This window comes from Oncorhynchus tshawytscha, linkage group LG14, assembly GCF_018296145.1.
Source record: "Oncorhynchus tshawytscha isolate Ot180627B linkage group LG14, Otsh_v2.0, whole genome shotgun sequence".
NCBI classification, from domain to species: Eukaryota; Metazoa; Chordata; class Actinopteri; order Salmoniformes; family Salmonidae; genus Oncorhynchus; species Oncorhynchus tshawytscha.
Window position 1 is genome coordinate 58,611,263 of NC_056442.1, and position 25,762 is coordinate 58,637,024.

The window sequence follows — 25,762 nt, forward strand, 5'->3', positions numbered from 1 at the left end:
TGAAGGGTACATACAGTTTGTTACAAACCACAACACGATGTCACAGCAGCCTGGTATGTTCTCCGTGGACAATCTAATCTACACAGTGAGACGGGAGTGACTGGGCACAGCCTTCTTGTATACTAACTAACTCAATGCCAAGCACGCATCCTTTCCTTCTACACTTAAACAGGTAGACTCAGCGATATGACGTAGATGCAGAAAGTAAACAACGAGTCCAATTTCCACAACAACTAAGAACCTTGAAGTGCGAGTCTCAACTTCTCAGGACGTTTTGGTCCCGTGGCTAACACGTTGTTATAATGTATGAAGCAAACCATTGAACAGATTCTGTCTGACAAGTGTTTAGAGCGAATTGGAGCTTTGCAATTTTTTTGTTCAACTGCTGATCGTGACTACGTCATTTTGCGGAGTCAACCTTGAAAAGTCAACCTGCATGGTGAATTAGCACTTTGACATGTTTCCCTTGTTAGGTGCTTCAATGGCCCTTCTCTGTCTGGAATGATCCTAACAATGACAAGATGTCTAGCCACTTCAGTGCTCAGTTCTTCAGGAGCTCAGTGTGCCATAAAGACAGACTAAACACACTGACATTTTCTAATTACATATCTAGGTTTTAGAGATCAAGTGGGTCACCGGTTGTTTCTTTCGAATGAAAGGAATGTTTTTTTTTCCAGAGAATCAGTGTTTCATGAAAAACACTGGAATAATAAATGAGAAGAAAAAAAACGCTTTAGAAACCATAACTAAATGTGACTGGTGACATACTACTGAGGAGGTCTGTCGACGCGCTACTGACGAGGTCTGTCGACGCGCTACTGACGAGGTCTGTCGACGCGCTACTGACGAGGTCTGTCGACGCGCTACTGACGAGGTCTGTCGACGCGCTACTGACGAGGTCTGTCGACAATACTGATGAGGTCTGTCGACGCGCTACTGACGAGGTCTGACGACAATTCTGACGAGGTCTGTCGACACACTACTGGGGAGGTCTGTCACACTACTGGGGAAGTCTGTCGACACACTACTGAGGAGGTCTGTCAACACTGGCCGGGGTTAGACAGAGAAAACAACAAAGTACTTTTGAGATTCACCCCATGTGTTGATCATTCAGTCTAGTCAGAGGTCAGGTGTCAGGTGAACGAGCGTGAGCTGATCAGGTGTACCTGTACTGTTGCCGTTCACAACCCTTTGTGTTATGATGAAATGTACATAGAAAAAGACTACCAACGTAAATAAAAGACACTTGACTAAACTTGTAGCTTTGCTTTCCATGTTTGACAATATCATTCATATTTTGGTTCATTTTGTGGTGTTCGTTTCATTAAGGAAATATGAATTCTTTAAAAACGCAAGAAAAAGAAAAGTTTTTTTTCCAACCAATTCCAAATATTTTTATTTAAAAAACAACAATGGTTTGGTCTGTAAAATTAAAAAACAACAACAAAGCTGAAAAAAAGGAAGATATAGGCAGAATCCTGGATAATCAGAGTGTCTTGGAATATCTTCGTCTGACAGAATCTCTGTAGAACTGGAAAATCTTGTCCGATGCTTTCTGACTGACAGCTATACACTGTTGCAGCTGTGGGGAAGAAAGACAGGACACACTACTGGGGAGGTCTCGTACAGGGGAATATTCATTGGCTATTGATATTTGTCGTGTACTGTTGAGGGAGCTCGCAAAGTAAGCATTCCACTGCACTGTTTATACCTGCTGAAAAACTGTGTAGCCCACATTAAAAATAAATAAAAAATACTAGTTTACTAAAGGATATTATAGTATTCTGTAGTAAACTGCAGAATACTATACTGCACACGGTAGTATCCCTCGATCGTGTAGTGTTTACTATCCAATTTTGTAGTATACTGTAGAATACTATACACTAGTATCCCTCGATTGTGTATTTCTGACTATTGAATTTGTAGTATACTATACTATTCTTTGATAACGTAGTGCTTACTTTTGAATGTTCTAGTGTTCTAGTGTCCTGAATAATTATAATACACTCTGTAGTATCCCTCAATCATGTGTAGTATACTGTAGAATATTAAATACAGTATTATACCCCCTGTAGAAAAAAAACAGTATTGTCTGCAAAAACACTACAGTAATTAGTATATACTAGTTTTTACTACAGTATTTAGTTAGCATATACTCCACCCATTTCCATATCCCCAGGTTATAGAAAAGAGCAGAATCTCTGAATTTCCGTTCAGGGTCCAGTCCTACCTACTGGTTATGGAAAATCTGCTCTTAGTATTTGCCCAGTAGGCTTCCTCAAGGAGAAAGCCCCCACTTCTATGTCAAAGATGATAAAACACAATAGTAAATACTACAAAACACTACAGTAATTATATACTATAGTATATACTACCATATGTATACTATAGTAAACTTTACTACAGTAATTATATACTATAGTATATACTACCATATGTATACTATAGTAAACTTTACTACAGTAATTATATACTATAGTTATATAATCTCTATGTATACTATAGTAAACTTTACTACAGTAATTATATACTATATACTACCGTATGTATACTATAGTAAACTTTACTACAGTAATTATATACTATAGTATATACTACCATATGTATACTATAGTAAACTTTACTACAGTAATTATATACTGTAGTATATACTACCGTATGTATACTATAGTAAACTTTACTAAAGTAATTATATACTATATACTACCGTATGTATACTATAGTAAACTTTACTACAGTATACTAGTCATGTCCATACATATATTTTTTAATCTACAGTAAATACTAAAGTATACTACAGTCAAGTCCACAAAACCATTACAGTGAATACTATAGTATATAAATACTACAGTATTTAGAGCATAGTATACTACAGAATGTATTTCACACGGGAGGAGATGACTAAATTTTGATAAATAGAAGCTATGTGAAAAAGCTAGCTTTTTAATTGAAGCTATGTGACATCACCATAGGCAAATTAATTTATTATTAATTAAGCGGGTGCTTATAGAATATAGTTCTATTTCACACATGTATAAGTGTTAAAACGCGTGTGTGAATTGGAAATGCATTTTATTTTTATTTTTTAATATCCCCCTTCTCCCTGAGACACCCTCAGAGAGTGGGGTCACAGCCAGGGTCAACCATTATCAACTGGCCCAACGCTCCTAACGGCTTCCTGCCGGCTTCATGCAAAGTCAGTTTGTTTAGAGCCGTTAACGACACTGCTGGTGCTTCGGCGATCAATAAAATTATACCATTCTTCCAAACACCACTGAAAAGAAATGTGTGATTTAAGAGGTGGATATTTACTGACCTCATGAACTGTAAAAGACCCTCTGGTGGATGACATCATCACTCTGCGCTCGGTACTGTCAATAGCGAAGGTCATCAAAGCTCGACTTTCCTGAGAGAGGAAACACAAACCAGTAGGTTCAGGCTCAATTAGGGACTACTTACCCAATGTGCTGCAGTTCCTAGTACGTGACACACAGCTTTTCTCTTCAAACTTTTCTATTTACTATAATGTGGAGTAAAAGGAAATGAATGTAATGTCAAAAGCAAAAAACAAATTTCATTCTGTGGTGATGATGGTAGTAATGATGATGGTAGTAATGATGATGGTAGTAATGATGATGGTAGTAATGGTGGTAGTAATGGTGGTAGTAGTATGATGATGATGGTAGTAATGGTGGTAGTAGTAATGATGATGGTAGTAATGATGGTACTAATTATGGTAGTAATGGTGATAGTAGTAATGATGATGGTAGTAATGATGGTAGTAGTAATGATGGTGGTAGTAGTAGTAATGATGGTAGTAGTAGTAATGATGGTAGTAGTAGTAATGATGGTAGTAGTAGTAATGATGGTAGTAGTAGTAATAATGATGGTAGTAATGATGGTAGTAATGATGATGGTAGTAGTGATGGTAGTAGTGATGGTAGTAATGATGGTAGTAATGATGATGGTAGTAGTAATGATGGTGGTAGTAGTAATGATGGTGGTAGTAGTAGCAATGATGGTAGTAGTAGTAATGATGGTAGCAATGGTGGTAGTAATGGTGGTAGTAGTAATGGTGGTTGTAGTAATGATGGTGGTTGTAGTAATGATGGTGGTAGTAGTAATGATGATGGTAGTAATGATATGGTAGTAATGATGATGGTAGTAGTAATGATGATGGTAGTAATGATATGGTAGTAATGATGATGGTAGTAATGATGATGGTAGTAATGATGATGGTAGTAGTAATGATGATGGTAGTAATGATATGGTAGTAATGATGATGGTAGTAATGATGATGGTAGTAGTGATGATGGTAGTAGTGATGGTAGTAATGATGGTAGTAATGGTGGTAGTAGTATGATGATGGTAGTAATGATAGTAGTAATGGTGGTAGTAGTAGTAATGATAGTAGTAATGATGATGGTAGTAATGGTGGTTGTAATAATGGTGGTAGTAGTAATGATGGTTGTAGTGATGATGGTGGTAGTAATGATGGTAGTAGCAGTAATGATGGTAGTAGTAGTAATGATGGTAGTATCAAATCAAATTTTATTTGTCACATACACATGGTTAGCAGATGTTAATGCGAGTGTAGCGAAATGCTTGTCCAGTAGTAGTAATGATGGTAGTAATGATGGTAATAATGAACAATCATCTACCTTCTCCTGTGCTGCATTGGGGTCGGTAATGACCTGGCCATCTGTATCGATGGCACAGGTGACCCCAGCGAACAGGCAGCTCATAGGCAGGCCTGCATCCATCAGGGCCATACAGGCTGAATTCAGAAAGCAGGACAACAGCTGTGGGAGGGGGAGGGATAAGGAACAACACTACTGACACACATAATAATAATGATAAGACGCTATCTACTGTCCCGTCCTCTGCACCTTCTCCACAGACCTGAAGTCTACGGTCCCTGAATGAATTCTGTTCGCAGCCAAACTCCCTCAAAGTAGGACACCAAGATCCACACACATCCATCGTGCAAAGAAAAAACTAGAAGACTGTCGCGGGAACTTTGACGTAGCTTGTTTGTGTGTTTTAATTTTGGGTCTCTGAATGAGTGTGACTTCAGGGAGTGTAAGGTGCCCCAGGAGGTTGTGTGTGTGTTGAGGGGGACTGAGGGGGGACTGAGGGGGGGCACGGAAGCCCACTTCACAGGCGGAATAAACACCTGACTGCAGTCTTAGTGCAACATGAGGAAAAGCTCAGTCCTTAGAGAAAAGGCAATGGGACTGGTAGGCTAACACACACACACACACACACACACGTTATTTCACTAAAGGATACTGAACCGTCATCATGGACCACTTGTAGGACAAGAGTGAGGGAGGAGCGTGGATGAAGGGTGGAGAGAAGAGACGCCTCGCATGTTTCCCTCACACACTGTTCTCTGGCTCGCTCTCTGACACCTGAGGAAGAATGAAAATGAGGTTTGACACTGCCATCTTGTGGTGTTCTGTGGAAGTGTATTGTGTGTGTCTTTTAGGTGTAATGTAATAAGGCACTTCATCTCGGGCCTAACAGCAGTGGGATGCTAGTAGTAAGGAGAGTAGTAAGGAGAGTAGCGTGCATCGGTCAGTAAAGGAAAAGGAAGGAAGTGGGGAGGGGTTTATTTTAGTTTGACTACAGGTTTGAATGCCACGTTATGACACAGGTCAGTAAAGGAAAAGTTGAAGGAACTGAGGCAAGTCAGTTAAGAACAAATTCTTAGCTAGGAACACTAGGAACAGTGGGTTAACTGGTTTGACAGTGGGTTAACTGGTCTAGGGACAGGTCTGTGTGATGAGTGTTTAGTGGAGGAAATGGTAGACCACGTTGATATTTTGTGAACTGTATTTTATTTAACTAGGCAAGTCAGTTAAGAACAAATGAAAAAGAGAGATTGTGTGAAAGGGTTTTAGAGAGGCTGGACGGTGTTGGGGTGTAGTGGGGGGAGGAAAGGGAAGTGGTGTCTAGGGATCTATTTCACTTTCTTAGAGGAACGGGACTAATGAAGATCATTTAATGTAGGTAGGCTGTGACTGGCCTCACACTCCTGTACAGTAGGTGGCGATGTATGCCCCTTAAACGTTGCTATCTGCCAACCTAATCCCAAATAAGAAAATGTCTTACTCACCTGGTAGTCCCACTTTGGGCTGCATCACCACCTCCAGGGTAGCTCTGTCATAGATCTCCTTACTGACCTTCACCTCCGCCGGGCCATACACTCCAGCTAATACACTGGTGTCTCCTGCAGAAAGACAGACCCAATGACACATACATTAACATAATCCATATCTGAGACAAAGCGATGTAACGCAGCACAGCTCGGATGAGTATAGTTGGGTCACATCTGTCTTGTTGGTCAAGGAGGGGAGGGGAGGGGAGGGGAGGGGGGGGCAGCGTGAGAGCAGCTACGGTAATAGTTTGATACATTTCCTTTCAACAGTATCTTGTTCTGATATACTGCTAACATACCTTGGACGAAGGACGACGATCCATCAGGTCGTGATAGTAAATTCTGTTCGCAGCCAAACTCCCTCAAAGTAGGACTCGAAGATGCACACACATCCATCGTGCTTGTAAAAAGAAAACTAGAAGACTGTCGCGGGGATTTGACGTAGCTTATTTGTGTTGTCATTTGGACGCTCAATGATGACGGCATTTACCCCAGTCCCCTCTTTTGTCTGTATCGCAGATCTCACAAAAATGGTTAGGTAATAAGCAATAAGACCTAAACCCAGATAGCGGTTTCATGGAGCTGCTGAGACCAACACAATTATTTTAGATCTACAAAGGCTTCAGGGGATCGATTTAGTCGCTGTTAGCTACTGTAATTTGCAACGAGCAGAGGTAGCTAGCTAAACAGTGAAGAAGATGGCGACGCTAAACAGTATTAAGAACATGTATGGGATCTGTTCTCATGTCATCCGCCAAACGACTGGATTGAGAGCAGCAAAACTCATTCAGCAGAGGGCGTTCAGAGTCAATGTGAGTTAATAAGATATATATATATATATTTTTTTTTTATAGCTAACCCATTAGTTGATGTGAGGAATTGTTGCTTGACATTGCACAAGTTAGCTAACGTTATGGCTAGTTGTGGCTAGCGAGCTCAACGTCATTTAGCGCACATGAATTAGTTGGATATATTCAGTGCACATCCATCCAAATGATTTAAATGTTAAATAACATTCTTGTTTTGCATGTTTTCATTACTCTACATATAACTAGCAAGTAAGCTAGCCAACTTGGTAACACGTTTGTTTAGCACCCACTGGAACAAATAGTTAGCTAACATGCTAATGTGTCATTAATTTGCTAGTCTGGAAACCCTATTGTGTGTTGCTTTCATTTTGATATTAGTTACTTTGATATTAGTTGATCACTGCTAAATAGTGACGCTTCATTTTCCTGCATCCTGATTGGTCGATTGTGGGGAGTGGAGAACTGCAGACGTCATTTGTGATCGACGCAAAGTCGAACTTCTGCGTAACTATCAATACTTTCTGAGTGATGATGATGATCATACACCAATGTTTCAGAAGAGAAAGTGAGAGCCTTCTATTTGACCTGTCTAATCTTGCTAGCTATGTAAGAGCGCTGGTCTGATTTCAAACCTTCACAAGCATACACATCACCTCTAGGACCAGCTGGAAGGTCAGAGAATTAAAAACAAAAAAGCTACAGGGTAGACTGTTGTGTGTAGCTGCGGTTTGTGATTACTGCAGTAAACAGTGCCTACTAACTGCGTCACTAAACCATTCCTAAGGAACCCGTCAGACTGCAGGCTTGGTGTGTGTGTGTGTGTGTGTGTGTGTGTATGTCACTCTAAGTCGTTCGAACGTCTGCAAAATGACTCAAATGTAGTAAAACCCTCTCTCTGAAAATCAAAAAGCTTTATTGGCATCAATGCTTGTCAAGGCTCCCGAGTGGCTCAGCGGTCTAAGGTACTTAGCATCTCAGTGCTAGAGGCATCTCTACAAACCCCGGTTCGATTCCAGGCTGTATCACAACAGGCCTTGATTGAGAGTTCCGTAGGGCGGTGCAAAACATTTGGCCCAGCGTTGTCCGGGGCGGGGTTTGGCCGTCATTGTAAATAGGAATTTGTTCTTAACTAGCTTGCCTAGTTAAATAAAGTTTTAAAAAAAAAAGGTTTTTAAATTAAATATATATATTGCCAAAGCAACAATGTATACAATATAGATTGTAATAAAATAATGGAGAATAATATAAAATGGTAGTAAAAAATACAAACAAATAAATAACAATAATAATAATATGGTAACAGTCAATAGATGAAATATAATATAATACATACAACAGGCTTAACATAGAAAATGGAACTATATGTAACTAACTGTCATCCTGACCATTACATCAGTACTACAAATACCATCATCACTACTACCATCATCATTACTACTACCAGTACTACTACCATCATCATGACTACTACTACCATCATGACTACTATCATCATTACTACCATCATCATGACTACTACCACCACCATGACTACTACTACCATCATGACTACTATCATCATTACTACCATCATCATTACTACTACTACCATCATTACTATCATTATTACTACCATAATTTCTATCATCGTTACAACTACCATCATCACTACTACTACCATGATTACTACTACTACCATCATTACTACTACTACCATCACTACCATCACTACCACTATCACCATCACTACTACTACTACTACCATCATTACTACTACTACCATCATTACTACTACTACTACCATCATTACTACTACTACCATCATTACTACTACTACCACCATTACTACTACTACCATCATTACTACTACTACCATCATTACTACTACTACCACCACCATTACTACTACTACCATCATTACTACTACTACCACCATTACTACTACTACCACCACCATTACTACTACTACCATCATTACTACTACTACCACCATTACTACTACTACCACCACCATTACTACTACTACTACCATCATCATTACCACCATCATTACTACCATCATTACTATCATCATCATCATTACTATCATCATAAAAAATTTGTTATCTTTTCATGACCGCTGGAAAGTGGCCTAATTCTGCCCTATTTCTTTGGACTTGTAGAATTTCTGATATAACTCTGTAAGTAGGGCTTCAATTGGAGGCTTGTCCCACATATTAAAGTCCAATTTACTGATTGGCCCCTAAACCTCACTTCCGTAAAGCGCTATTGGAGGGATTACACTGTCAAATTACACTGGGGCGGCAGGGTAGCCTAGTGGTTAGAGCGTTGAACTAGTAACCAAAAGGTTGCAAGTTCAAACCCCCGAGCTGACAAGGTACAAATCTGTCATTCTGCCCCTGAACAGGCAGTTAACCCACTGTTCCTAGGCTGTCATTGAAAATAAGAATTTGTTCTTCACTGACTTGCCTAGTTAAATAAAGGTCAAATAAAAAATATATATATTTTGGTCCAAATTCTAATTGGGATGTTGATTTTGAATAATTAAATTTTTGTTGCAAAACAATGCTCTGCGGGTTTTGTCTTTGAGTGCATTAACTTCCACGTTAAAGTTTCCCGATGCAGATATGGTCAGACCAGGGTAGGAGTCATTTCTACTGTGTTCAATTATGGTGTTGTTCAATGGGAATTTATATTTGTGTTTCTGACATGTTTTCTCTCTCCTTCTGTCTTTCTCTGTCTCTCCTCTTTCTCTGTCTCTCCTCTCTCTCTCCTTCTGTCTTTCTCTGTCTCTCCTCTCTCTCTCCTTCTGTCTCTCTGTCTCTCTCCTTCTCTCTGTCTTTCTCTCTCTCTCCTTCTGTCTTTCTCTGTCTCTCTCTCTCTCTCTCCTTCTCTGTCTCTCTCTCCTTCTCTGTCTCTCTCCTTCTCTCCTTCTGTCTTTCTCTCTCTCTCTCTCTCTCTCTCTCCTTCTCTCTCTCTCTCTCTCTCTCTCTCTCTCCTTCTCTGTCTCTCTCTCTCTCCTTCTGTCTTTCTCTCTCTCTCTCCTTCTGTCTTTCTCTGTCTCTCTCTCTCTCTCCTTCTGTCTTTCTCTGTCTCTCCCTCTCTCTCCTTCTGTCTTTCTCTGTCTCTCCTCTCTCTCCTTCTGTCTTTCTCTGTCTCTCCTCTCTCTCCTTCTGTCTTTCTCTGTCTCTCCTCTCTCTCCTTCTGTCTTTCTCTGTCTCTCTCTCTCTCTCCTTCTCTCTTTCTCTGTCTTTCTCTCTCTCTCTCTCTCCTTCTGTCTTTCTCTCTCTCTTCTCTCTCTCTCTCCTTCTGTCTTTCTCTGTCTCTCTTCTCTCTCTCTCTCCTTCTGTCTTTCTCTGTCTCTCTTCTCTCTCTCTCTCCTTCTGTCTTTGTCTGTCTCTCCTCTCTCTCTCCTTCTGTCTTTCTCTGTCTCTCCTCTCTCTCAGGGAGCCCTCAGGCAGCAGCCGTTTGACTCCTCGGAAGAGAAGCCCCAGTTCCCAGGAGCATCGGCAGAGTTTATTGATCACCTGGAGTTCATCCAACCTAACGTGATCTCTGGGATCCCCGTCTACAGGGTCATGGACCGGGCCGGGAAAATCATTAACCCTTCAGAGGACCCACAGGTAACAATACACACTCTACTAGTTCATACTTTACAGGTTATTAACCCCTCAGAGGACCCACAGGTAACAATACACACTCTACTAGTTCATACTACACAGGTCATTAACCCCTCAGAGGACCCATAGTACTAGTTGATACTACACAGGTCATTAACCCCTCAGAGGACCCATAGTACTAGTTGATACTACACAGGTCATTAACCCCTCAGAGGACCCATAGTACTAGTTGATACTACACAGGTCATTAACCCCTCAGAGGACCCATAGTACTAGTTGATACTACACAGGTCATTAACCCCTCAGAGGACCCATAGTACTAGTTGATACTACACAGGTCATTAACCCCTCAGAGGACCCACAGAACTAGTTGATACTACACAGGTCATTAACCCCTCAGAGGACCCATAGTACTAGTTGATACTACACAGGTCATTAACCCCTCAGAGGACCCATAGAACTAGTTGATACTACACAGGTCATTAACCCCTCAGAGGACCCATAGTACTAGTTGATACTACACAGGTCATTAACCCCTCAGAGGACCCATAGTACTAGTTGATACTACACAGGTCAGTAACCCCTCAGAGGACCCATAGTACTAGTTGATACTACACAGGTCATTAACCCCTCAGAGGACCCATAGTACTAGTTGATACTACACAGGTCATTAACCCCTCAGAGGACCCACAGAACTAGTTGATACTACACAGGTCAGTAACCCCTCAGAGGACCCATCAGTACAGTATGATACTACACAGGTCATTAACCCCTCAGAGGACCCATAGTACTAGTTGACTACCACAGGTCATTAACCCCTCAGAGGACCCACAGAACTAGTTGATACTGATTGGCTGATTGTCATTGGCCCCCTCACAGGACCCATAGAACTAGTTGATACTACACAGGTCATTAACCCCTCAGAGGACCCATAGTACTAGTTGATACTACACAGGTCATTAACCCCTCAGAGGACCCACAGAACTAGTTGATACTACACAGGTCAGTAAACCGTAGGCTATTACTGCAGGTGTCAGTACAGTATACAACATAATACCCAAGGCGTACACAGTTTACAGCACCTTGCCAAGGGCCCAGAGAACCTCTATCTCTATGACTACCACAGTATTATACAGCACCTTGTCAATAGAATTAGATTCCCTATCTCTATGACTACGCTCCCTGTCTGATTGGCTGATTGTGTTGGCCCTCCCCCACAGCTCTCCAAGGAACAAGTGTTGAACTTCTACCAGAAGATGACCCTTCTGAACACCATGGACCGTATCCTGTATGAGTCTCAGAGACAGGTGACTGAGAGCTACCACCTGACAGGACTCTAATGATGAGGTCTTTTAACAAATGGCATCCCTAGACAGGACTCTAATGGGTGTGTGTTTTGGACCTGGGCTCTTAGACAGGACTCTAATGATGTGACATCTCTAGACAGGACTCTAATGATGTGACATCTCTAGACAGGACTCTAATGATGTGTGTGTTGTAGGGTGGTACATCTCTAGACAGGACTCTAATGATGTGACATCTCTAGACAGGACTCTAATGATGTGTGTGTTGTAGGGTGGTACATCTCTAGACAGGACTCTAATGATGTGACATCTCTAGACAGGACTCTAATGATGTGACATCTCTAGACAGGACTCTAATGAGGACTCTAATGATGTGACATCTCTAGACAGGACTCTAATGATGTGTGTGTTTTAGGGTGGTACATCTCTAGACAGGACTCTAATGATGTGTGTGTTGTAGGGTGGTACATCTCTAGACAGGACTCTAATGATGTGACATCTCTAGACAGGACTCTAATGATGTGTGTGTTTTAGGGTGGTACATCTCTAGACAGGACTCTAATGATGTGTGTGTTTTAGGGTGGTACATCTCTTGACAGGACTCTAATGATGTGTGTGTTTTAGGGTGGTACATCTCTAGACAGGACTCTAATGATGTGACATCTCTAGACAGGACTCTAATGGTGTGTGTGTTTTAGGGTGGTACAGCTCTAGACAGGACTCTAATGATGTGTGTGTTTTAGGGTGGTACATCTCTAGACAGGACTCTAAATCAAATCAAATCAAATGTATTTATATAGCCCTTCGTACATCAGCTGATATCTCAAAGTGCTGTACAGAAACCCAGCCTAAAACCCCAAACAGCAAGCAATGCAGGTGTAGAAGCACGGTGGCTAGGAAAAACTCCCTAGAAAGGCCAAAACCTAGGAAGAAACCTAGAGAGGAACCAGGCTATGTGGGGTGGCCAGTCCTCTTCTGGCTGTGCCGGGTGGAGATTATAACAGAACATGGCCAAGATGTTCAAATGTTCATAAATGACCAGCATGGTCGTATAATAATAAGGCAGAACAGTTGAAACTGGAGCAGCAGCACGGTCAGGTGGACTGGGGACAGCAAGGAGTCATCATGTCAGGTAGTCCTGGGGCATGGTCCTAGGGCTCAGGTCCTCCGAGAGAGAGAAAGAAAGAGAGAAGGAGAGAATTAGAGAACGCACACTTAGATTCACACAGGACACCGAATAGGACAGGAGAAGTACTCCAGATATAACAAACTGACCCTAGCCCCCCGACACATAAACTACTGCAGCATAAATACTGGAGGCTGAGACAGGAGGGGTCAGGAGACACTGTGGCCCCATCCGAGGACACCCCCGGACAGGGCCAAACAGGAAGGATATAACCCCACCCACTTTGCCAAAGCACAGCCCCCACACCACTAGAGGGATATCTTCAACCACCAACTTACCATCCTGAGACAAGGCTGAGTATAGCCCACAAGGATCTCCGCCATGGCACAACCCAAGGGGGGGCGCCAACCCAGACAGGATGACCACATCAGTGAATCAACCCACTCAGGTGACGCACCCCTTTCCAGGGACGGCATGAGAGAGCCCCAGTAAGCCAGTGACCCAGCCCCTGTAATAGGGTTAGAGGCAGAAAATCCCAGTGGAAAGAGGGGAACCGGCCAGGCAGAGACAGCAAGGGCGGTTCGTTGCTCCAGAGCCTTTCCGTTCACCTTCCCACTCCTGGACCAGACTACACTCAATCATATGACCCACTGAAGAGATGAGTCTTCAGTAAAGACTTAAAGGTTGAGACCAAGTTTGCGTCTCTGACATGGGTAGGCAGACCATTCCATAAAAATGGAGCTCTATAGGAGAAAGCCCTGCCTCCAGCTGTTTGCTTAGAAATTCTAGGGACAATTAGGAGGCCTGCGTCTTGTGACGGTAGCGTACGTGTAGGTATGTACGGCAGGACCAAATCAGAAAGATAGGTAGGAGCAAGCCCATGTAATGCTTTATAGGTTAGCAGTAAAACCTTGAAATCAGCCCTTGCTTTGACAGGAAGCCAGTGTAGGGAGGCTAGCACTGGAGTAATATGATCAAATTTTTTGGTTCTAGTCAGGATTCTAGCAGCCGTATTTAGCACTAACTGAAGTTTATTTAGTGCTTTATCCGGGTAGCCGGAAAATAGAGCATTGCAGTAGTCTAACCTAGAAGTGACAAAAGCATGGATTCATTTTTCTGCATCATTTTTGGACAGAAAGTTTCTGATTTTTGCAATGTTACGTAGATGGAAAAAAGCTGTCCTTGAAATGGTCTTGATATGTTCTTCAAAAGAGAGATCAGGGTCCAGAGTAACGCCGAGGTCCTTCACAGTTTTATTTGAGACGACTGTACAACCATTAAGATTAATTGTCAGAATCAACAGAAGATCTCTTTGTTTCTTGGGACCTAGAACAAGCATCTCTGTTTTGTCTGAGTTTAAAAGTAGAAAGTTTGCAGCCATCCACTTCCTTATGTCTGAAACACAGGCTTCTAGCGAGGGCAATTTTGGGGCTTCACCATGTTTCATTGAAATGTACAGCTGTGTGTCATCCGCATAGCAGTGAAAGTTAACATTATGTTTTCGAATAACATCCCCAAGAGGTAAAATATATAGTGAAAACAATATATTAGAGTTGAATCTTTACCTGCTCTAATGATGTGTGTGTGTTTTAGGGTGGTACATCTCTAGACAGGACTCTAATGATGTGACATCTCTAGACAGGACTCTAATGATGTGTGTGTGTTTTAGGGTGGTACATCTCTAGACAGGACTCTAATGATGCGTGTGTGTGTGTGTGTGTTGTAGGGTCGTATATCCTTCTACATGACTAACTATGGAGAGGAGGGGACACACATCGGCAGCGCTGCAGCTCTCGACCCAAGGGACTTGGTCTTCGGCCAGTACAGGGAAGCAGGTAAAGATTCAGCTCTCGACCCAAGGGACTTGGTCTTCGGCCAGTACAGGGAAGCGGGTAAAGATTCAGCTCTTGACCCAAGGGACTTGGTCTTCGGCCAGTACAGGGAAGCAGGTAAAGATTCAAGCTCTCGACCCAAGGGACTTGGTCTTCGGCCAGTACAGGGAAGCAGATAAAGATTCAAGCTCTCGACCCAAGGAACTTGGTCTTCGGCCATTACAGGGAAGCAGGTAAAGATTCAGCTCTCGACCCAAGGAACTTGGTCTTCGGCCAGTACAGGGAAGCAGGTAAAGATTCAGCTCTCGACCCAAGGAGGGACTTGGTCTTCGGCCAACAGGGAAGCAGGTAAAGATTCAGCTCGACCCAAGGAACTTGGTCTTCGGCCAGTACAGGGAAGCAGGTAAAGATTCAGCTCTCGACCCAAGGGACTTGGTCTTCGGCCAGTACAGGGAAGCAGGTAAAGATTCAGCTCTCGACCCAAGGAACTTGGTCTTCGGCCAGTATAGGGAAGCAGGTAAAGATTCAGCTCTTGACCCAAGGCCAGTACAGGGAAGCAGGTGAAGATTCAGCTCTTGACCCAAGGGACTTGGTCTTCGGCCAGTACAGGGAAGCAGGTAAAGATTCAGCTCTCGACCCAAGGCCAGTACAGGGAAGCAGGTAAAGATTCAGCTCTCGACCCAAGGGACTTGGTCTTCGGCCAGTACAGGGAAGCAGGTGAAGATTCAGCTCTCGACCCAAGGCCAGTACAGGGAAGCAGGTAAAGATTCAGCTCTTGACCCAAGGCCAGTACAGGGAAGCAGGTAAAGATTCAGCTCTCGACCCAAGGCCAGTACAGGGAAGCAGGTGAAGATTCAGCTCTCGACCCAAGGCCAGTACAGGGAAGCAGGTGAAGTTTCAGCTCTCGACCCAAGGCCAGTACAGGGAAGCAGGTAAAGATTCAGCTCTCGACCCAAGGCCAGTACAGGGAAGCAGGTAAAGATTCAGCTCTTGACCCAAGGCCAGTACAGGGAAGCAGGTGAAGATTCAGCTCTCGACCCAAGGGACTTGGTCTTCGGCCAGTACAGGGAAGCAGGTAAAGATTCAGCTCTCGACCCAAGGCCAGTACAGGGAAGCAGGTAAAGATTCAGCTCTCGACCCAAGGCCAGTACAGGGAAGCAGGTAAGGCTTCAATAGGGTTTAATGAGAGGAAGACCTGTTGACATCTCATCCACTGTTTAAGGATGCTCTGAGTCGATATTCATGTAATAAGGAGTTCCCCTCGACCCCTTGTGTAGAAAAGCCAACTCTTCTCAGAAATAACAAAACATAACAAAAAAAAGCTGTTGTGTGTAACTAGGTCAAAAATCTCAAGTTATGGTTCACAATGGCTCCACGCAGGGACATAGAGCCTGCGAGGAGAACCCTGTAGCTTCAGGCTGTACCACGTGACCCGGTATCCTTGTATGTTACATGTAACGAGAGCACCGTGTGTAGACGCTGACACAGGTTAGACGTTTCACTTGTTCAGTAATAGTCCGTTTTATAACTCTGTTCTCTACTTGTAGCTGTGTAGTTTGTTGTTGGTCTTGGCTAGCTTAATGCTCCTGTTGTTAGCTAGCTAGTGGCTGCTAGCTTCGTCATGAAAAGAGGCGCGAGGGAAGCCCTTACGATATTTTTATTTTATTTCACCTTTATTTAACCAGGTAGGCCAGTTGAGAACACCTTTATTTAACCAGGTAGGCTAGTTGAGAACACCTTTATTTAACCAGGTAGGCTAGTTGAGAACACCTTTATTTAACCAGATAGGCTAGTTGAGAACACCTTTATTTAACCAGGTAGGCCAGTTGAGAACACCTTTATTTAACCAGGTAGGCCAGTTGAGAACACCTTTATTTAACCAGGTAGGCTAGTTGAGAACACCTTTATTTAACCAGGTAGGCCAGTTGAGAACACCTTTATTTAACCAGGTAGGCCACTTGAGAACACCTTTATTTAACCAGGTAGGCTAGTTGAGAACACCTTTATTTAACCAGGTAGGCTAGTTGAGAACACCTTTATTTAACCAGGTAGGCTAGTTGAGAACACCTTTATTTAACCAGGTAGGCTAGTTGAGAACACCTTTATTTAACCAGGCTAGTTGGAACACCTTTATTTAACCAGGTAGGCACCTTTATTTAACCAGGTAGGCTAGTTGAGAACACCTTTATTTAACCAGGTAGGCTAGTTGAGAACACCTTTATTTAACCAGGTAGGCTAGTTGAGAACACCTTTATTTAACCAGGTAGGCCAGTTGAGAACAAGTTCTCATTTACAATTGCGATCTGGCCAAGATAAAGCAGAGCAGTTCGACCCATATAACAACAGAGTTACACATGGAGTAAAACAAACATACAGTCAATAATACAGTAGAAAAATAAGTCTATATACAATGTGAGCAAATGAGGTGAGAAGGGAGGTAAAGGCAAAAAAGGCCATGGTGGCAAAGTAAATACAATATAGCAAGTAAAACACTGGAATGGTAGTTTTGCAATGGAAGAATGTGCAAAGTAGAAATAAAAATAATGGGGTGCAAAGGAGCAAAATAAATAAATGAAATACAGTAGGGAAAGAGGTAGTTGTTTGGGCTAAATTATAGGTGGTCTATGTATATGGCATGTTTTCTAAGTAGCGAGAACGCTCTGGAGCAGGAAGTGTTGAAAAGTCATCTTCAAACATGTACTTCTCTTAAATCTAGTTTTGTAATTGACTAAAACAAGCAGACATCAAATATTTTTTTAAAGGTCAAGTTGTTTGCTGTGAGCCAATGTGGTAACCTAGGTAACCGCGTGTTGTTGTTTTTTTGGGTTGGGGCCGCGACGGTCTATCTAATAACGACTGGGACTATTCAACAGGGGGGTTTAGTGAGAGAACAAACTGTTTCACATCTCACCCCCCCCCGTTCCGCCTCATTGGTTGGACTGTAATTTGATACAGTTTTGCTTCAAAGCTAAGTGAAACGCTGATGAAACTAACATGATGCTTTAACTCGGGCCAATAACAAACCATTAATTAGAGGTGATCCCTCCCTGTTTTAATGGACGCGTGCGGTTGATCCTAGTGAATACGACCATATTATCAAACTATTCAAACTATTTAACAGACGGTGCTAATTCTGATTCTGAATAATACATTGACTCTCATTCAATGTTTAACAACCCTCTGTGTCCTCTAGGGTTTAACAGCCCTCTGTGTCCTCTAGGGTTTAACAGCCCTCTGTGTCCTGTAGGGTTTAACAGCCCTCTGTGTCCTCCTAGGGTTTAACAGCCCTCTGTGTCCTCTAGGGTTTAACAGCCCTCTGTGTCCTGTAGGGTTTAACAGCCCTCTGTGTCCTCTAGGGTTTAACAGCCCTCTGTGTCCTCTAGGGTTTAACAGCCCTCTGTGTCCTCTAGGGTTTAACAGCCCTCTGTGTCCTCTAGGTTTAACAGCCCTCTGTGTCCTCTAGGGTTTAACAGCCCTCTGTGTCCTCCTAGGGTTTAACAGCCCTCTGTGTCCTCCTAGGGTTTAACAGCCCTCTGTGTCCTGTAGGGTTTAACAGCCCTCTGTGTCCTCTAGGGTTTAACAGCCCTCTGTGTCCTGTAGGGTTTAACAGCCCTCTGTGTCCTGTAGGGTTTAACAGCCCTCTGTGTCCTGTAGGGTTTAACAGCCCTCTGTGTCCTGTAGGGTTTAACAGCCCTCTGTGTCCTGTAGGGTTTAACAGCCCTCTGTGTCCTCTAGGGTTTAACAGCCCTCTGTGTCCTCTAGGGTTTAACAGCCCTCTGTGTCCTCTAGGGTTTAACAGCCCTCTGTGTCCTGTAGGGTTTAACAGCCCTCTGTGTCCTGTAGGGTTTAACAGCCCTCTGTGTCCTGTAGGGTTTAACAGCCCTCTGTGTCCTCTAGGGTTTAACAGCCCTCTGTGTCCTCTAGGGTTTAACAGCCCTCTGTGTCCTCTAGGGTTTAACAGCCCTCTGTGTCCTCTAGGGTTTAACAGCCCTCTGTGTCCTGTAGGGTTTAACAGCCCTCTGTGTCCTGTAGGGTTTAACAGCCCTCTGTGTCCTCCTAGGGTTTAACAGCCCTCTGTGTCCTCCTAGGGTTTAACAGCCCTCTGTGTCCTCCTAGGGTTTAACAGCCCTCTGTGTCCTCCTAGGGTTTAACAGCCCTCTGTGTCCTCTAGGGTTTAACAGCCCTCTGTGTCCTCCTAGGGTTTAACAGCCCTCTGTGTCCTCCTAGGGTTTAACAGCCCTCTGTGTCCTCCTAGGGTTTAACAGCCCTCTGTGTCCTCCTAGGGTTTAACAGCCCTCTGTGTCCTCTAGGGTTTAACAGCCCTCTGTGTTTTGTCGCTAGGCGTGCTGATGTACCCTCTGTGTTTTGTCGCTAGGCGTGCTGATGTACCCTCTGTGTCGGTAGGCGTGCTGATGTACCCTCTGTGTTTTGTCTGGTAGGCGTGCTGATGTACCCTCTGTGTTTTGGTCGCTAGGTGTGCTGATGTACCGTGGTTTCCCTCTGGATCTGTTTATGGCTCAGTGCTATGCCAACGTTGACGACCTGGGCAAGGGACGCCAGATGCCCGTTCACTACGGAAGCAAAGACCTCAATTTCGTCACCATCTCCTCTCCTCTGGCCACTCAGATCCCACAAGGTGAGCCCCTGTTTCAGATCATGGTTGGGATTAACTCCATATCCAGATTCCAGTCAATTCAGAAAGTACTTTTCAAATGTTACAAATTTTAAAATGGTTTAGAGAATTGAAATTCCAATCTCGATCTTCCTGACCATGTGACCTAGCTAGGAAACACTCCAGGCCCTATTTAGCTACTGGCTATAACTGGGCCCAGAGTTTGTCCCTACGGTGGCTTGCGAAGGTATTCAACCCCCCTTGGCATTTTTACTATTTTGTTGCATTACAACCTGGGATTAAAATGGGTTTGTATCATTTGATTTACACAACAAGTCTACCACTTTGAAGATGCAAAATATGTTTTATTGTGAAACAAGAAGTAAGACACAAAAAAAACAGAACTTGAGCATGCATAACTATTCACCCCCCCAAAGTCAATACTTTGTAGAGACACCTTCTGCAGCAATTACAGCTGCAAGTCTCTTTGGGTATGTCTCTATAAGCTTGGCACATCTAGCCACTGGGATTTTTGCCATTCTTCAAGGCAAAACTGCTCCAGCTCCTTCAAGTTGGATGGATTCTGCTGGTGTACAGCAATCTTTAAGTCATACCACAGATTCTCAATAGGATTGAGGTCTGGGCTTTGACTAGGCCAGTCCAATACATTTAAATGTTTCCCCTTAAACCACTCGAGTGTTGCTTTAGCAGTATGCTTACGGTCATTGTCCTGCTGGAAGGTGAACCTCTGTCCCAGTCTCAAATCTCTGGAAGACTGAAACAGGTTTCCCTCCAGAATTTCCCTGTATTTAGCACCATCCATCATTTCTTCAATTCTGACCAGTTTCCCAGTCCCTGCCGATGGAAAAACATCCCCACAGCATGATGCTTCCACCACCATGCTTCACTGTGGGGATGGGGTTCTCGGGGTGATGAGAGGTGTTGGGTTTGCCCCAGAAATAGCGTTTCCTTGATGGGCAAAAACCTCAATTTTAGTCTTATCTGACCAGAGTACCTTCTTCCATATGTTTGGGGAGTCTCCCACATACCTTTTGACGAACACCAATCATGTTTGCTTATTTAAATACATATCTACGCACCACTTTTTTTCAGTTTTTGTATTTTTTGAAGTATTTTTTTTAAATTTCACTTCACCAATGTAGACCGATGTCCATTACATGAAATTCAAATAAAAATACCATTTAAATTACTGGTTGTAATGCAACAAAATAGGAAAAACTCCAAGGGGGGTGACTACTTTTGCAAGGCCCTGTATTTAGCTACTGGCTATAACTGGGCCCAGAGTTTCTTCCTATTTAGCTACTGGCCATAACTGGGCCCAGAGTTTCTTCCTATTTAGCTACTGGCCATAACTGGGCCCAGAGTTTCTTCCTATTTAGCTACTCGCCATAACTGGGCCCAGAGTTTCTTCCTATTTAGCTACTGGCTATAACTGGGCCCAGAGTTTCTTCCTATTTAGCTACTGGCTATAACTGGGCCCAGAGTTTCTTCCTATTTAGCTACTGGCTATAACTGGGCCCAGAGTTTCTTCCTATTTAGCTACTGGCTATAACTGGGCCCAGAGTTTCTTCCTATTTAGCTACTGGCTATAACTGGGCCCAGAGTTTCTTCCTATTTAGCTACTGGCCATAACTGGGCCCAGAGTTTCTTCCTATTTAGCTACTGGCTATAACTGGGCCCAGCATTTGTTCCTGGTCTAGTTCCTGAATTTTCAGGCCACTTAACTTTATTCTCCCTTATTCAGGAACTTGTCTCGAATCTTGAGTTAAGACTTATCAATATTTTATACCAGACTACACTGGTATAAATGATACATCTTGGACCTGGTAGTGCTTACTTCAGTATAGACAGACAGGGGTTAGTGTGTCTGCCTGCCTGTCTGTCTGTCTGTCTATACTAACGTCTGTCTCTGTCTGTCCTAACCCCCCTCTTGTTACCAGCGGCAGGGGCAGCGTACGCAGCGAAGAGAGAGAACACCAACCGTGCTGTGATCTGTTACTTCGGAGAGGGCGCGGCCAGCGAGGGCGACGCCCACGCCGGGTTCAACTTCTCTGCGACCCTGGAGTGCCCGCTCATCTTCTTCTGCCGTAACAACGGCTACGCCATCTCCACACCGACCAACGAGCAGTACCGAGGGGACGGCATCGGTAAGACGGGCAGCACGTTGTTCTGTTTGGGTTCCCGTCAGCTGGCGTTTAACTTGAACAACAGCTAGTCTTCCTGAGATGCAGTATAAAACAACAACAACAGAGAGACAACAACAGAGAGATAACAACAGAGAGACGACAAGAGACTCGATGTCTGAAGAAAGTTTTATTTGTAATATGTAATTGTAAGTGGTTCTGGATCAGAGTCTGTTAAATGACTCCCTACTGTAGTGGTTCTGGATCAGAGTCTGTTAAATGACTCCCTACTGTAGTGGTTCTGGATCAGAGAGTCTGCTAAATGACTCCCTACTGTAGTGGTTCTGGATCAGAGTCTGTTAAATGACTCCCTACTGTAGTGGTTCTGGATCAGAGTCTGTTAAATGACTCCCTACTGTAGTGGTTCTGGATCAGAGTCTGTTAAATGACTCCCTACTGTAGTGGTTCTGGATCAGAGTCTGTTAAATGACTCCCTACTGTAGTGGTTCTGGATCAGAGTCTGTTAAATGACTCCCTACTGTAGTGGTTCTGGATCAGAGTCTGTTAAATGACTCCCTACTGTAGTGGTTCTGGATCAGAGTCTGTTAAATGACTCCCTACTGTAGTGGTTCTGGATCAGAGTCTGTTAAATGACTCCCTACTGTAGTGGTTCTGGATCAGAGTCTGTTAAATGACTCCCTACTGTAGTGGTTCTGGATCAGAGTCTGTTAAATGACTCCCTACTGTAGTGGTTCTGGATCAGAGAGTCTGTTAAATGACTCCCTACTGTAGTGGTTCTGGATCAGAGTCTGTTAAATGACTCCCTACTGTAGTGGTTCTGGATCAGAGTCTGTTAAATGACTCCCTACTGTAGTGGTTCTGGATCAGAGTCTGTTAAATGACTCCCTACTGTAGTGGTTCTGGATCAGAGTCTGTTAAATGACTCCCTACTGTAGTGGTTCTGGATCAGAGTCTGTTAAATGACTCCCTACTGTAGTGGTTCTGGATCAGAGTCTGTTAAATGACTCCCTACTGTAGTGGTTCTGGATCAGAGTCTGTTAAATGACTCCCTACTGTAGTGGTTCTGGATCAGAGAGTCTGTTAAATGACTCCCTACTGTAGTGGTTCTGGATCAGAGAGTCTGTTAAATGACTCCCTACTGTAGTGGTTCTGGATCAGAGTCTGTTAAATGACTCCCTACTGTAGTGGTTCTGGATCAGAGAGTCTGCTAAATGACTCCCTACTGTAGTGGTTCTGGATCAGAGAGTCTGTTAAATGACTCCCTACTGTAGTGGTTCTGGATCAGAGTCTGTTAAATGACTCCCTACTGTAGTGGTTCTGGATCAGAGAGTCTGTTAAATGACTCCCTACTGTAGTGGTTCTGGATCAGAGTCTGTTAAATGACTCCCTACTGTAGTGGTTCTGGATCAGAGAGTCTGCTAAATGACTCCCTACTGTAGTGGTTCTGGATCAGAGAGTCTGTTAAATGACTCCCTACTGTAGTGGTTCTGGATCAGAGAGTCTGTTAAATGACTCCCTACTGTGGTGACTGGATAAGAGAGTCTGTTAAATGACTCCCTACTGTGGTGACTGGATAAGAGAGTCTGTTAAATGACTCCCTACTGTGGTGACTGGATAAGAGAGTCTGTTAAATGACTCACTACTGTGGTGACTGGATAAGAGAGTCTGTTAAATGACTCACTACTGTAGTGACTCTGGATAAGAGAGTCTGTTAAATGACTCCCTACTGTAGTGGTTCTGGATCAGAGAGTCTGTTAAATGACTCCGTACTGTAGTGGTTCTGGATCAGAGTCTGTTAAATGACTCCCTACTGTAGTGGTTCTGGATCAGAGTCTGTTAAATGACTCCCTACTGTAGTGGTTCTGGATCAGAGTCTGTTAAATGACTCCCTACTGTGGTGACTGGATAAGAGAGTCTGTTAAATGACTCCCTACTGTGGTGACTGGATAAGAGAGTCTGTTAAATGACTCACTACTGTAGTGACTCTGGATAAGAGAGTCTGTTAAATGACTCACTACTGTGGTGACTCTGGATAAGAGAGTCTGCTAAATCAAAATCAAATCAAATCAAATTTTATTTGTCACATACACATGGTTAGCAGATGTTAATGCGAGTGTAGCGAAATGCTTGTGCTTCTAGTTCCGACAATGCAGTAATAACCAACAAGTAATCTAACTAACAATTCCAAAACTACTGTCTTATACACAGTGTAAGGGGATAAAGAATATGTACATAAGGATATATGAATGAGTGATGGTACAGAGCAGCATAGGCAAGATACAGTAGATGATATCGAGTACAGTATATACATATGAGATGAGTATGTAAACCAAGTGGCATAGTTAAAGTGGCTAGTGATACATGTATTACATAAGGATGCAGTCGATGATATAGAGTACAGTATCTACGTATGCATATGAGATGAATAATGTAGGGTAAGTAACATTATATAAGGTAGCATTGTTTAAAGTGGCTAGTGATATATTTACATAATTTCCCATCAATTCCCATTATTAAAGTGGCTGGAGTAGAGTCAGTGTCATTGACATTGTGTTGGCAGTAGCCACTCAATGTTAGTGGTGGCTGTTTAACAGTCTGATGGCCTTGAGATAGAAGCTGTTTTTCAGTCTCTCGGTCCCAGCTTTGATGCACCTGTACTGACCTCACCTTCTGGATGACAGCGGGGTGAACAGGCAGTGGCTCGGGTGGTTGATGTCCTTGATGATCTTTATGGCCTTCCTGTAGCATCGGGTGGTGTAGGTGTCCTGGAGGGCAGGTAGTTTGCCCCCGGTGATGCGTTGTGCAGACCTCACTACCCTCTGGAGAGCCTTACGGTTGAGGGCGGTGCAGTTGCCATACCAGGCGGTGATACAGCCCGCCAGGATGCTATCGATTGTGCATCTGTAGAAGTTTGTGAGTGCTTTTGGTGACAAGCCGAATTTCTTCAGCCTCCTGAGGTTGAAGAGGCGCTGCTGCGCCTTCCTCACGATGCTGTCTGTGTGAGTGGACCAATTCAGTTTGTCTGTGATGTGTATGCCGAGGAACTTAACTTGCTACCCTCTCCACTACTGTTCCATCGATGTGGATGGGGGTGTTCCCTCTGCTGTTTCCTGAAGTCCACAATCATCTCCTTAGTTTTGTTGACGTTGAGTGTGAGGTTATTTTCCTGACACCACACTCCGAGGGCCCTCACCTCCTCCCTGTAGGCCGTCTCGTCGTTGTTTGTAATCAAGCCTACCACTGTTGTGTCGTCCGCAAACTTGATGATTGAGTTGGAGGCGTGCATGGCCACGCAGTCGTGGGTGAACAGGGAGTACAGGAGAGGGCTCAGAACGCACCCTTGTGGGGCCCCAGTGTTGAGGATCAGCGGGGAGGAGATGTTGTTGCCTACCCTCACCACCTGGGGGCGGCCCGTCAGGAAGTCCAGAACCCAGTTGCACAGGGCGGGGTCGAGACCCAGGGTCTCGAGCTTGATGACGAGCTTGGAGGGTACTATGGTGTTGAATGCCGAGCTGTAGTCGATGAACAGCATTCTCACATAGGTATTCCTCTTGTCCAGATGGGTTAGGGCAGTGTGCAGTGTGGTTGAGATTGCATCATCTGTGGACCTATTTGGGCGGTAAGCAAATTGGAGTGGGTCTAGGGTGTCAGGTAGGGTGGAGGTGATATGGTCCTTGACTAGTCTCTCAAAGCACTTCATGATGACGGATGTGAGTGCTACGGGGCGGTAGTCGTTTAGCTCAGTTACCTTAGCTTTCTTGGGAACAGGAACAATGGTGGCCCTCTTGAAGCATGTGGGAACAGCAGACTGGTATAGGGATTGATTGAATATGTCCGTAAACACACCGGCCAGCTGGTCTGCGCATGCTCTGAGGGCGCGGCTGGGGATGCCGTCTGGGCCTGCAGCCTTGCGAGGGTTAACACTTTTAAATGTCTTACTCACCTCGGCTGCAGTGAAGGAGAGAACACATGTTTTCGTTGCAGGCCGTGTCAGTGGCACTGTATTGTCCTCAAAGCTGGCAAAAAGTTATTTAGTCTGCCTGGGAGCAAGACATCCTGGTCCGTGACTGGGCTGGGTTTCTTCCTGTAGTCCGTGATTGACTGTAGACCCTGCCACATGCCTCTTGTGTCTGAGCCGTTGAATTGAGATTC

At 43.8% G+C, this 25,762-nt stretch overlaps 2 protein-coding genes across 2 annotated transcripts in view; one reads left to right on the plus strand and one right to left on the minus strand.

Moving 5' to 3' along the window:
* Positions 1-1,376: 1,376 nt before the first annotated feature.
* exosc5 (exosome component 5) lies at positions 1,377-6,623 on the minus strand. The gene is made up of 6 exons (XM_042297757.1): positions 6,463-6,623; positions 6,122-6,235; positions 5,293-5,414; positions 4,662-4,802; positions 3,317-3,406; positions 1,377-1,582 (listed from the first exon to the last, which is right to left on the minus strand). Exons 1-6 carry the CDS (start codon positions 6,557-6,559, stop codon positions 1,487-1,489), a joined length of 660 nt encoding a protein of 219 aa, XP_042153691.1. The 5' UTR covers positions 6,560-6,623; the 3' UTR covers positions 1,377-1,486.
* Positions 6,624-6,678: 55 nt separating this feature from the next.
* Positions 6,679-25,762, plus strand: part of bckdha (branched chain keto acid dehydrogenase E1 subunit alpha) — a 33,428-nt gene continuing 14,344 nt past the window's right edge. The window contains exons 1-6 of the mRNA XM_042296583.1: positions 6,679-6,975; positions 10,398-10,574; positions 11,792-11,878; positions 14,728-14,836; positions 19,308-19,469; positions 21,407-21,676. Of these exons, the coding sequence (XP_042152517.1) occupies positions 6,862-6,975; positions 10,398-10,574; positions 11,792-11,878; positions 14,728-14,836; positions 19,308-19,469; positions 21,407-21,676 (919 nt within the window). The 5' untranslated portion in view covers positions 6,679-6,861. The remainder of the gene's footprint in view (positions 6,976-10,397; positions 10,575-11,791; positions 11,879-14,727; positions 14,837-19,307; positions 19,470-21,406; positions 21,677-25,762) is intronic.